Raw genomic sequence first — 13,791 nt, 5'->3', positions numbered from 1 at the left:
TGAAAGAGTAAATGAATCATAGTAGGATATTGTTCTCCGCTCCAGGCTTCACCATATAATTCACTCTAAAGTTGCACCTACTAAAAAAAATTACACAGTAAAGAAGTTCCTTCAAGGTGTCTTCTCATGTACTTGGTTCTGTTACTTCTCTTATGCTATAACAAGTAAAAGCTACAGACGAGTATCCTGACAAACTTTGAGCCCACGATCCTGAAACCACCAAAACATAGATGTCAAAGTTGACAACATCCTCTAGCCCTTACCTAACTAATTTAGCTACCCAAGGCAACAAGAAACATTTTTTTCAGCTCTTGTAGGGACATTTAAAGAAGCAGAAAAAGAAATATATCTGTAAAACCAATACACCCAAAATCTCCAGTGAATACATGAAATATATGAAAAAAGTATAAAAGTTCCTGCTTCTATTAATTAGCTCCATCAGTGATTTAACAATCAGAAACACCCCCCCCCCCCCGCAAAGAATCAACAGGTTAACCACAGGGACTAACTTGTTTATATGAAACAAAGTGGCTGACTTAACAGGGCTTGCAGAAGAATGAGGCACCTCACAAGGAAATAAAAATATGACCAGCTAAACTCACCTTTAAATGTTCCATGAAACATCCTCCTCCATTACAAAATTCAAAATAAATGATATTTATTGAAAATAAAAGTTTATTTGGTTTCAAAAAAAAAAAAAAGATCAAACACAGATTACAGAATAATATAAAGTACCTGGCCCATGTCATCAGGCTCCCGAACAAATCGGACACCAGTTCTGGACCTAATTCGCTTAGTACCCTGTTGATCCCCATAGTCCTTGAGGGGTGAGGTAGGTGGAAACCGGGAGCTCTCTTTAGAGATGAAAGGAAAAAAAGAGAATAAAACATGCAGGAGAAAAACAATCTAAAATTTTGTTCAGAAAATACATACACAGGACATAACCCAAACTATTTCCCAACTATCTTGCTAGGGCCACAAAAGTGGCACTAATCTTCCTCTTAAAGCAGATAAAATGAGCAACAGAAATAACTTGGAGATAGAAAACATCAAAAGTTTTAACTTGCTATGCTTTTCAAAGATGTAATATGGTATTTCCCTTATTTAAAAATAATAAATTGGCAAATAGAAATAACTTTTGTCTTTCTAAAATATAACTTTATACCAATAAAGCAATTTTCAAACAACGAAGTAATCTAAAATTTGAACACTGTTTAAAAATCAATACATTAAAAATAGCTAATTGTATCCAATTTTTAATCCTTATCATGATCAACAGCAGTATTAACAATGTGGGCTACTAATGTTCACTTCTACGTAAATCACCTCTCTTTACTGCAAACTTTTCTGTTCTTTTCTACTCTAAGTCCTTTCCATTCAAATGTGATCTCAGTGTTGTAGGAAAGTATTAAGACTAACCACAGGCCAACCAAGAGTTACATCTTCAATCTAGCCATTGAACTTCAGCTGCACACCAAAGATAAAATTCACCTGTTCTTAACAAGCATCATAGGCTATTTCTTAACCAGAATTTGAAAAACTATGAAGCTGGGAAGGGACTTCTCATCTATAAAGTACACCACAAAGCAAATCCTATTTGGGTATTCATTTTGATTAGAGGCAGAAAATTAAATTCAAGTTTTGTCAAGTAAAACTCTATGTAGTCTATGGAGTCTGAGAACAAATGTAATAGAATAACAAAGTCCCACTGAACATATTTCAAAATATTCACCATAAAATCACTGACAACTGCATCTTCTTAACTTCATTTGTATGATATTGTGTACGGGTCCTATTTCTCCAAAGATTAAATGTATTCAATATGGACCTCAGGAATACTTGTAAAACAAAAAGAGAGTTTTCAAGACATCTGAAGAGTTTACCTGTCACAGTGCCACCATCAAGGTCACTCGCAGTCAGACTTGTAACAGAAATACTTCTCCCTCCTGAGTTTCTCAATAAACGTTGACTCCGCAGCTGGCCTATTGACTGTTCCAAGCTTTCTTTTAACTAAAGAATATAATGAAGGAAAAGTTATTCTCTCTAAACAATTCCAAACACAAACAGACAAGAGATTTTTAAGCTATTTCTGAAATAATCGGAGTTCCCAAGGAGAACTGTATCAGAAAAAAGGTTGGAGTAAGGTAAGTTAAGAACTATAAACATAGAGGGTGCCCAGTCGTTAAGCATTTGCCTTCAGCTCAGGTCATGATCCCAGACCCTGGGAACGAGCCCCGTATCAGGCTCCCTGCTCTACAGGAGGAAAGCTTCTCCCTCTCCTACTCTCCCTGTTTGTGTTCCCTCTCTCATGGTTTCTCTCTGTCAAATAAATAAATAAAATCTTAAAAAAAAAAAAAAAAGAACTATAAACATATAAACATAAGTATTCTCAGAACCAATTCTAACATCTGGTTTTAAGTAGCATCTGTTGCTACCTATTCCATCTTTCTATTAGCAGAATGTGAAAAACAGATCTACTACCTAAGGGCTTACAAAACCAGATTAAATGTCTAATTGATGTGCCACCCATACTTGGCCATATATCTGAGAGAAGAAAGAGAGTCTTCCTCCCCTCTAAATATTCCTTCAGAAGCCCCAGGTCTATAACAAACAGGAAACTAACCAGCTATCACAGTAACTGCTGCTATTAAAATAATGTGCATTGTCCAATTGCATATCAGAACATCTTTTTCATTCATTCAAAGACTTCAAATCCCAGAAAACTATGTGGGCAGATGTCAGTCTGTTAATACATGCTAGGGAACAGAATTGTCCAAATGCCCTCTTCAGATTATTAAGGAGTCAGCCAGCAGGGGATATAAGACAACTTTTAGACCTAAAGAGCTAAATTAAGTAAAAAGACACTAAATACAAAGAATAACATCCAGAGCTGTACACAGCTACAGACCTGAGAAGAGGATACAACTGAAACCCAAAGTAACAAGAGAGTAAAGCTGAGGGAAATCCACATACCCTGAACTGCTGGGCAACTTCAGATCTAGAGATCTTATCCAAAGAGAAATAAAACATAATAAAAATAATGCATAGATCCATAGAACAAGTCACCCATAACTCTTTAAAGAGAATGTCAAAACAAATGATTTAAAGGACAGGGTTTCCTAAATTCAGCGAGAAATAAATAGTAGAACACCACTTATGGAGAGAACAATTTGGTTTCCTTGGGGAACTGTGCAGAAAAAAGTAGCCTCAGTAGAAGAGAAAGCACAGATGAAACAGAATATGAATGACAAATGAGCAAATCCTTTCTCATTTCAGTTATTTGGATTTAGTTCTTCTGCAGAACCAAGGATAACACAGTCTGGATTAAAAGAAATAAAATTTCAGGAATGCACCTCTAATGTTGTTCTCATTTCCGGGGGGTAGGGGGGAGGCTAATATTTCTACACTCTCTGTCCCCTGCTTCCCTAAACTGGGATATACAAGATCCCATCCTGCCTGAGCAGTCACTAGCTACAGGAACCAGCCTATTAAAAATATACAGAGAAGGCCCAGGAAAACAAGGTCTACCTTGAGCATCATTTATATGTAAGTAAAATAAAACTAAATCTAACATGAAAGTAGACCAAAAATTTCATACAGTGAACACCCATGATAAGTTCTAAATACAATTAAACTATATTAAGAAACTCAAATCTAAACTGTAACATGAAAAAAGGACTAGAAATATAAAATGACTTTAGATCACACAAGTTAGCAACAGAACCAGCTCTATTAACTTTTTCTGTGTTTGTTCTTTATTATTCACATCTTTCAAGTGAAGACTGATGTCAGTATCCCTTTAGAAACAAAGTAAGCTATCATTTCTTTTTGTTGCTTTTTTTGTGGGTAGTCTGCCCTTTTTAGTCCTAATTATTAAGATTTTGTTTGACCCTGATTGTCAATGGTTTTACTGTGATAAAACGATGTGAATTTTTATTGGTAGTTATCCCATTTTTGATCCATAGAGATCATGGAATCTGTACCTTGATATCTTTCCTGTGTTATAAATTCTCAGCCATCATCTCTTCAAACACTGTTTCTGCCCCTTTCTCTCCTCCCTCTCTTTCTGAATACTTGGTTATATTCAAGTTATCTTTTTACCAAATCCTATATGTCAATCATGCTCTTTTCTACATTATTCATACTTTTTTTGTCCATTTTTCTTTTTTGGGTATCTTATGTTGGCCTATCTAATTCATTAATTCTCTCTTCAATATAATACCAACTGTTATTTAATCCATACTTTAACAGGATTGGTTTTAATTCATTTATTTGCTTATTTTAGTTATATTACTCAGTTTCTATAATTTTCATTTGGTTCATTTTTGGAGTTTCCAATTCTTTGTCAAAATTCTCAATCTTGTCTTTTAATTTCTTGAATAGGTTAATCACTTTTTTTATATTATCAAGTATGTTTCTATTGTCTGTTCTTTTCCACTGATTTTCAGTCATCTCTTACATTTTATGTGTGATTATCATGCAATAGACATTGTATTTGAAAAACTGTGGTGATTATTTAAAGCTCTGATGATGACTTCTTCCTCCAGAAGGGATTTGGTTTTGCTTCTAGCAGTAAGCCAGGCTACGGTCACTAGGAAACCCAAATAACCTTAATCTAGTCAGGAACCAAGATGATTCAAATCTGGCCTTCTGCCCCATCAGAACAGGTCCATTTTTGGTTCATTACTTCTCTCATTTTCAGCTCATCATTTTTCCTAAGCTATCATTCTTTGGGGTCTCCAGTGAAAACTTGAAGATTCCTTAACTCCAGTTTTGGTTTCCCTGACCTCTCCAGTCTATTGATAGCTTTGATACTATCCTCTCTGCTTCTAAGCCATCTCTTTTGAAATCAGCTACTGCCTTAAGGGAAGAAGAGTCACAAATGCACAACTCATCCTTCTGGACTTCCATTTTTGACAGATCTTTACGAGATCCAGACTATAATATTCTTCACTTGCTTGGTTGTTCTCTGATAGATTCATAATTTTATTTATTTATTGCCTTTCCAGTTGTTCTGAATAGGATAGGTTATCCAAAATAATCTTCCTTACCAATGCCAGAAGCAGAACTTGCCATCATCCTTTTCATGTGGGCTTACTGCTAACAAATCCTAAGCTGTAGCTAAAAGCTGATGAATAAAAAGAATTCTCATACACACACACACACACACACACACGCACTCCCTACTAATAACAACAGTAACAAAAAACCATCATGGAACCACCTGGAAAATATTACAGAATAAGAGAAATGATCCATTACCCCAAAATCTAGAAGTAATAACAGATGTTGGAAATTAAATCATTTCATAAATAAGATAAAAAGTTAGACAAACTATTTGGCAAACTCATTTTAAAATTCTAAAAAGATCTATCATACACCATTGAATAGATGAACAGGTTGATATATAAATACCAAAAACTATAAAGTAAAAGGTAAACGAGATAAATAATTAATCATTCCTGCAAATATCATGATAGAAACAGGTCCTCCACCTAATACAAAACTGAAAATATAATTGAATTAAAATCTACACTTAATGGGACATCTGGGTGGCTCAGTTGGTTAAGCATCTGCCTTGGGCTCAGGTTATGATCTTGAGTCCTGGAATCAAGTACAGTGTCCAGCTCCCAGCTCAGTGGGTGTCTGCTTGTGCCTCTCCCTCCGACACTCCCTCCCACCACTTGTGCTCTCTCTCTCTCACTCTACCTCAAGTAAATAAATAAAATCTTTAAAAAAAAATCTACACTTAAAATAGCAATAACACAAGAGATACTACACAAAATCTAATTGTGATGTATGAAACTGATCTGATAACTCCTAAAACATAAAAACAGATAAAGAAAAAATAAAATTATAAAAATTGTTTTAAATTCTTTAGGATTTTAACCCCTAACTAGGTCCTAAAGCAAACCAAACTTGAAATTTAAAAAAAAAAAAAAAAACACACTAATAAAACTCAATTTAAGATTAACTAACTTTACTATGATGGATGATGTTATTTTGCTGAATGCTAAACCAGTGCTCCACACAAGACTGTGGTACTGACTCCAATGGTACAGGTTCTAAGAGTTTAGTGTGGCTACCTGTGCAGGTACCAAATGATGATTCCATTTTCCACCTATTTCCCTTATCTGAAAGGCTGTAAAAGCAGCATCATAGAAAATGTTATGCCATATTTTTCACCTCAACTTGAGATGAAAGTATTATTTACATATTAGGTCTATTCATTTGATATTAGACTACAATAACTGAAACATTACAATTATGTACTAGTACAAATACAAATAAAACTCGGGCACTGAAATTGAATGGCAATTATAAGATAGTTTATCCAAATTGTCAAAACATGTTCTTAAACTTAGAAGTCCAGAAGTCTCCCTCTAGGCAATGATGAAATAACTTGAGCATCAATGGTAATATTAACTACAATGGGTTCAAACACTTCAAATATGCATAAATTTGTGAGTTAATGATCCCCACGCTGAAAAAAACCACTGGTCACTACTAGAGCATGCTAGCAAATCAGCTCATTATTTTGGAAACTAGTAGATAAATGAAATTGTGTAAAACCACCAAAGCTTTTAGATTAACATTAAAATAAAAATATCAGGGTGCTGGGTGGCTCAGTCGGTTAAGTGTCTGCCTTCAGCTCAGCTCATGAGTCCAGGGTCCTGAAACTGAGCCCCACATCAGGCTCCCTGCTCCCTCTCCCTCTGCTGCTCCCCATCCTTGTGCTCGCTCAATCTGTCAAATAAATAAATTCTTTAAAAATAAATAAATGAGTGAATAAATAAATAAATAAATATATAAAACTTTCAAATTCTCATAGAGCTCTGAAATTTCTGTGATGGCTCTATGTCAAAGACTCTAACTAGAGACAAAGCAGAAGTTTAATGAACTTAAACAGTATGTAACTCAAAAGGACTGACTACATCGCAAAGCAAATCTATGAAACGAAATCATTCAGTCGTCAATGGGTACTCCAAATAAGAGGTATAGTCATTGAAAACATTGTGATTCAGAAAGACCAGGGGGAAGCCTGGCAGTGATTTCCTCAGCTGTGCTACTTGTGCTTCTGCTTCAGTTCTTATCCACGTTATTTCACGCCATGTGAGCTAAAGTCTCACTTTTTTTTTTTTTTTGAGGGAACAATAAGACTGCATGTAAAATAATTAGAACAAAGCCTGGGGAGGACTAGTTTGCTCAATATATAGTAGTTTTTACTATGAGGATTATAGGCAATGCATAGAAGAGCAAAAAATAAATGGAATGAAAAAATGGGATGTCTTAATCTGGAGAAACTTTAGAAGAACTGTCATTCCTTAAAAACGATTTCACTAAATTCCTCTGGCTGGCTGTATGTCTAGGGATTCTTGAAGAGCAGCAGTATCAATATTCCCACTAACAGCAGCTACTTCTTTATGACTCCACATGGAACTCCTTCATAATATGATTCACATTTCACTTCCAGAATTATCACTTTTCACTTTATTGTTGCACTGTTAGCCAATCCTTTATTATTATTAATTTTATAAAGTAGCACACTACAGGTTTATCATTAGAAGGCAAGGAAGTAACACAACTGTATGTTTTGCTATCTGTGACCAAATAACAACAGACTTCAGTGATTTTTTTTTTTTAAGATTTTATTTATTTATTTGTCAGAGAGAGTGAGCACAAGCAGAGTGGCAGGCAGAGGTAGAGGGAGAAGCAGGCTCCCCACCGAGCAAGGAGCCCGATGCGGGACTCAATCCCAGGACGCTGGGATCATGACCCGAGCGGAAGGCAGCCGCCCAACCAACTGAGCCACCCAGGCGTCCCGACTTCAATGATCTCTTATTTAGATAGTAATGCGTGAACTGAAGAGCTAGTAGCAAAGCGTGTGCTTTTTGCAGTTACTTCTAGTTAATAAACTTTGTTAACAGAAATTCCAAATTGTGTTGTGTGGGGGGCTGATGTTATTCGACCAAACTGGGAAGTGAAACACATGCACATCAAAACCATGCAACAAGGACTGCCTGTATTTACAGAGTCCTCAAACAGCTGTTCCGTGCATTTAGTACCCAGAGAAAATATATGCTAACTCTACCTACCTGGCCCTAGAACTCTGGTTTGTTTAAGTTAAAAATACTGACTTTCGGGGTGCCTGGGTGACTCAGTGGGTTAAAGCCTCTGCCTTCGGTTCAGGTCATGATCCCAGGGTCCTGGGATCGAGTCCTGCATCAGGCTCTCTGCTCGGTGGGGAGCCTGTTTCCCCCCCTCTCTCTGCCTGCCTCTCTGCCTACTTGTGATCTCTATCAAATAAATAAACAAAATCTTTAAAAAATGAAAAAAATAAATAAATAAAATTATGATTTTCCAAGATTCTTTTTTTTTAAGATTTTATTTATTTATTTGAGAGAGAGTGAGCGAGAGAGAGAGCATGAGAGGGGTAGGGTCAGAGGGAGAAGCAGGCTCCCCACTGAGTGGGGAGCCTAATGCAGGGCTGGATCCTGGAACTCCAGGATGACGACCTAAGCCAAAGACAGTCACTTAACCAACTGAGCCACCCAGGGGCCCTACTTTCCAAAATTCTTACTAGCAAACTTCTTGACCAGTCCCTAGGAAGGTAAGGTTTCCAAGCAACAGTAAACATTAGGAAACTAGGCACCAGCTCCACAAACAGTATCAGAAATTCCTAAGATAAATCATTCAATAAAATTCAGCTTCAATAAGAAAAAATGAGAAAAATGTGGCAAAGAACCGGATGTATAAACTTTCTTGGTAAATACATAGCAACAGTAAGTGCTTCACTAATAATCATTGTAATCATTGTATCTCACAAATTCACAACTAATTCCATCTTTGACTAGCTCATTGTGAGAGAGAAAAAAATCACAGGAAAAAATAGTTACTAGAAAATTCTTAAAAAATATTAACCATTATTCCATAGAGACCATAATAGAAACAAACTAGTAGTCATTATTCACACACACATATAGTAGCTACCAAATAATCATCAAATAATTAGCTTCCACAAAAATGAAAAACATAACTTAAAAAAAAAAAAGCCAGCAATAACCTTGGCAAAAATTATAAATGCTGCACTTTAAAGTAGGCTTGTGGGTGCCTGGGCAGCTCAGCCAGCCATGGCCAACTCTTGGTTTTGGCTCAGGCTGTGATCTCAGGGTTCCCAGATCAAGCCCCACTTAGAGCTCCACACTCAGCACAGAGTCTGCTCAAGGATTTTCTCTCCCTCTCTTGCTCTGACCCTCCCCGTTTGTGTGCGAATGTGCACACATGCATCTTCTCTTTCTCTCTCTCTCTCAAATACATAAATCTTTAAAGTAGGCTTGAATTTTGGAAACCATGTAAAGATCCCATTTAGTTTCTTCAGATGCTTTTCTTACTCTAAATTGTCTAATTTGCATACCAAGAAGAAAATGTACCCTAACATAGATTCTACAGAAATGCATGCAAATTTGCTCATGTAAGAGAACTACACTCACTTAGCTGCAGAGTTAAGCAGAAATTGGAAAATATTCTGCCTAAAGATTGAGTTTTGTTTTCACCTAACACTAAAGAGTCAATATTTAACAAATATTCACAATATACATAGCAACAGTGACTAAAGAAAGTTTGTGTTATAAGTTTAGATGTACCTACAATAATGACATATAAAAAAATTGAAGTACTTAAATTTACAAATGTTAGAGGTCAGCTTGACAAAATCCAGGGCAAAAGTGTAGGCAGAAAAGTAGTGATTTTAAAAATTCTGTCTAGAATAATGATGTCATCCACAGGCACTTTGATTAAGTGCTTTTATGCCTAGCTTCTTTCACTGCCTATTTCTTTACAGATGCCAAAGTTTATCTGACAACAGACTGCAAAATACTTTGCTTATAGAGCAGTTAATTGTATCAGCTCTATTTTGGTTCCTTTCAGTCTATTTGTGTTCTACCATTAAAAACAAGGAAGAGGAGGAGAAGGAGTCTTAAAAAATTAAATAAGAGTGAAAATTTATGGTTTGCACATTTTTCTGGTACCACCATCTGTTACTGAAATGTATTTTTGAAATGGTTGCTACTATTTTATTTTTTATTTACCAAAAGATTATTAGCTCCAGCTGCTTTGCCTAACCTCTCTCCATATGCTGATTTATGAAAATATAAGCCCATAATAGTATTCCTGAAATGGAGAAATTCCCTTTCAAATGATACATTTTTATTTATGTAACTATTTTGTTTTTAAAATGAAATCCTATATATTCAAAGCCCATATACCACATACATTCTAATCATAATTTTGAAAGTATTCTTAAAATATTTGTAAGTAATATTTTAAGTATCAGTAAATGAGCACTCATGAAACTGGAATGTGTCCTTAATAAACATTATACTCATGAACAGAAGACAGACAAAAAGCATTATTATCTGTGTTGTCTAACTTAGCATATACTTTGAAGTCAAAATAATCAGACATACTTATCCCTGTGAGTGTTGCAACACACTATGTTGTTTATTGTCACAATGACACACAAATGAAACTGGGTTTAGGCCCACCTGTTTTGAGTGGCTAGAATACACCAAGTACTACATTAAGAACAGAGCAAAGGCTTGAAGGTAGGGATTATTAAATGAATTAAAGAAACAACAAAGACATGAATGTTTAGCAAGTGTCTAAACAGTGTGACCGCATTAACGAATGTTAGTTATAATGAGGGATATAGGACTATGTTCATTTTTCAAATGACGAAACTCAAGTTTAGAAAAGTTTAATACCTTTTCCAAAGTCACTAAAGTGTTCTAGTACAAAAAATCAGGATTAAATTTCAAATCTGACTCCAGAGTCCACATTTTTCCACTAGCCTCAAAGCAAAATTCTATAAAAATTACTCTCCTGTCCAGCAATTTCATGAAGGACTTGGTAATATAACTTTAAATATAAGACTCTAAGAACCTAACTCCTAAGATTGAAATATATTTACAAAAAGAAAGTCGCTGCAGGATTTAACTGCTTGCTTATAATTTCTTAATAGATTCTTACTACTTAACATTAAACTGAACTCTTCTCACCCTCAGGACAATAGTAAAATTCAGCCAGAAAAAAAGGGGCAGGTACCTTCCAATTTGAGATATTACAAGTGGTTTGTGCCTGGCCCTAAACCATTACCATCATTCTTCTGGGATATCACTAATTATATCTGAGAACTGAAACCCACTGAATATAAGAAAAAACTTGCACTTTATTATTTAACATTCAAATTCTTTCGAAGTCCATATGCCAGATGGCAAGATCCTATCACTCCCAAAGGGAAATTTTAATCAGAGTACTTAATTAGAAGAAAAATCACCTATTAATGCAAGTCTCTAAGTCCTAATTTGATATTACTATATTCTCATCAATCTTTACCTTAAAAATGAACTTAACCAGTCTGCTGATTTGAATGAAGACAGCTCTATTTTTCTCATATAACCAATATTAACTGGTGTAGCTGCAGCTGCAGTCCAAATTTCCACTGCAGAGGTATTAACTTTTTATGTTGAATATTCTTTTTTTTTTAATATTCTTCCTTGAGGGCATTCCATTTTTATAATATTAAACAAAAAACAGACCCTGTTCTCTCATGAATAGGAACACACAGTTCTAGAAATATTTTAAGCACTAAGCTTATCTATTGCACTATTTAATATGGGACTACATTAAGTTCCAAATCTTCATAGTAAGCTTCCAAATAAAACCTTCCCCACAGGTCTTCTTTTGCCCAAATGTTCACAGACCTCCCAAGAAATTTGCAGCATGAGAAATAATGCAAGATGACACTTCCATAAAGTCGAAGTTCATTGCACCCAAAGATCCTAAGACATACTATCCAACTAAATATGGCTCATTGGCTGGAACAGCTGCAGAAAATGATAGTGAAAAATCAATGGTTGTAATTTAGAAGGAAGGGGAAAACTGATGCTGATGTAGGCAACTTGCAGAACCTTCCACATCGCCTAAGTGGCAGCTAGAACCACCAACTTTGACAATCTGTCAATGCCAATCCTAGCTCAGTGCCATATTTCTTCCCAATTGTGTTTCGGATTTGTTTCATCTAAAATGCATTCCGGACATTGTAGCAGCTATAACATTAATGACTTGTGTGACAGTGGGCTTCTGTTTTTCTATCAGGTATTATGATCTCTAAAATCCAGGTGGTCAACGTAAAGTATATAAGCCTTCAAACTCTGAATCCAAAATCCCAATTTTCAGAAATATGAACTCACAGCATCACACAAATGTGAGCAACCATGACTCAGAGAAGTAAATGAATCCTGATGCTAAGCTTCAGGGTAACATCCCACCCACAGCTGTGTCACTAACTAGCCTTGAGATCATGGGCAAGTTAGCAACATTCTGTGCCCCAATTCTTTTCAGCATGTAGGTGAGGATAATAATAGTATCTATCTAATAGGATTGTTGAGAGAACTAAATGGGCTAATATAAAAGTGTCTGGGATATACTAATAAGTATATGGAGACATTTCCGAAAAGCCTATGAAAAGGGAGGTACTGCTTCTCTATGAGACCCCATGGACTGCATCACTGATGCTTTAACACTGCTCAACTCCTCATAGAGAGGCCTTCACATATAATAAGCAAAGAAGTGGGGTGCCTGGGTGGCTCAGTGGGTTAAGCCTCTGCCTTTGGCTCAGGTCATGATCCCAGGGTCCTGGGATTGAGCCCTGCATCGGGCTCTCTGCTCAGCAGGGAGCCTGCTCCCCCCATCCTTTCTCTGCCTGCCTCTCTGCCTACTTGTGATTTCTGTCTGTCAAAATAAATAAATAAATAACTCTCAAAAAAAAAATTCTCTCCCTCTCTCTCTGGCCACACCCCACCCCAGCTCAAATGCTTTCTCTCTCACTCTTAAAAAAAAAAAAAAAAAAAAAAAAAAAAAAACAGCAAAGAAGTAAATTTAGGATTGTCAGTTATAAAGATTTAAAGGAACAAGATGAAATTATGTACAGTTCAAGAAGTCATCAAAAAAGTAATCCAACATGACTCTTGACCCTGAGGCCTTACAAATCAACAGGAGTAATTCTCCCAGTTCTCTTGATGAGGGAGATCATCCCAGAAGGGAAATGCTACATCAAGTATTTGTATTTCCCCTCACCCACTTCAAATTAGGTTTACAAAGTTAAATCCCAATAAAACAGATACTAAATGTGTATATGTATGCACACACACCTCACTTACCCATTTCCTGAAATTTAGCAACAGAATCATTTACAAAATCTTAGTTAATAAAAATCCTTGTCTTCCCTAGAGCAAAAGAATTGGTCTCATTTTCTAGGAAATCTCTTCTATTTTAAAAAAAGAAATGCTAATTTCAACAAGGCAATGTGTATTTAGAATGGAAAAAATTTTAAACATTGAACAGTGGTTAAATACTGGATTAACCTGTTTCAGGATGTTTAGGAGAAAAAAAATTTAAAAACAGCAGGTTCTATAGCAAGACTGGTATGAGTTACAGCATAGCCACCAAAAGATTAAGGAAACAAAAAAAGAAATCACTCTCCAGGGTCCCTCCCTAAACATACATAGATTTTAAAAAATAAACAAACAAATAAATAACAAAAACCCTCATTTTTGGGTAGGATATATTCCATAGCAGTTTAATGTTAAGAAAGCAATTTTCATTGAAGAGCCCATCAGAATCATTTGTGAGAAATATTCTTTCCAATTTATACATAATCCCATAGATTATGGCAGATATCACCCCAGGTAATTTACAGGTGGCAGGGTAAAAATCATTGCTCTAATGAGT

At 35.7% G+C, this 13,791-nt stretch overlaps 1 protein-coding gene across 1 annotated transcript in view; it reads right to left on the bottom strand.

Moving 5' to 3' along the window:
• The window catches only part of CEP128 (centrosomal protein 128), a 396,464-nt gene that overhangs the window by 359,630 nt on the left and 23,043 nt on the right, over positions 1 to 13,791 (bottom strand). The window contains exons 5-6 of the mRNA XM_080808359.1: positions 1,884 to 2,010; positions 736 to 854 (exon numbers count right to left, since the gene is read on the bottom strand). Of these exons, the coding sequence (XP_080664485.1) occupies positions 736 to 854; positions 1,884 to 2,010 (246 nt within the window). The remainder of the gene's footprint in view (positions 1 to 735; positions 855 to 1,883; positions 2,011 to 13,791) is intronic.

This window comes from Martes martes, assembly GCF_963455335.1.
Source record: "Martes martes genome assembly, chromosome: 7".
NCBI classification, from domain to species: Eukaryota; Metazoa; Chordata; class Mammalia; order Carnivora; family Mustelidae; genus Martes; species Martes martes.
This window is presented reverse-complemented; position numbering and strand designations above follow the sequence as displayed.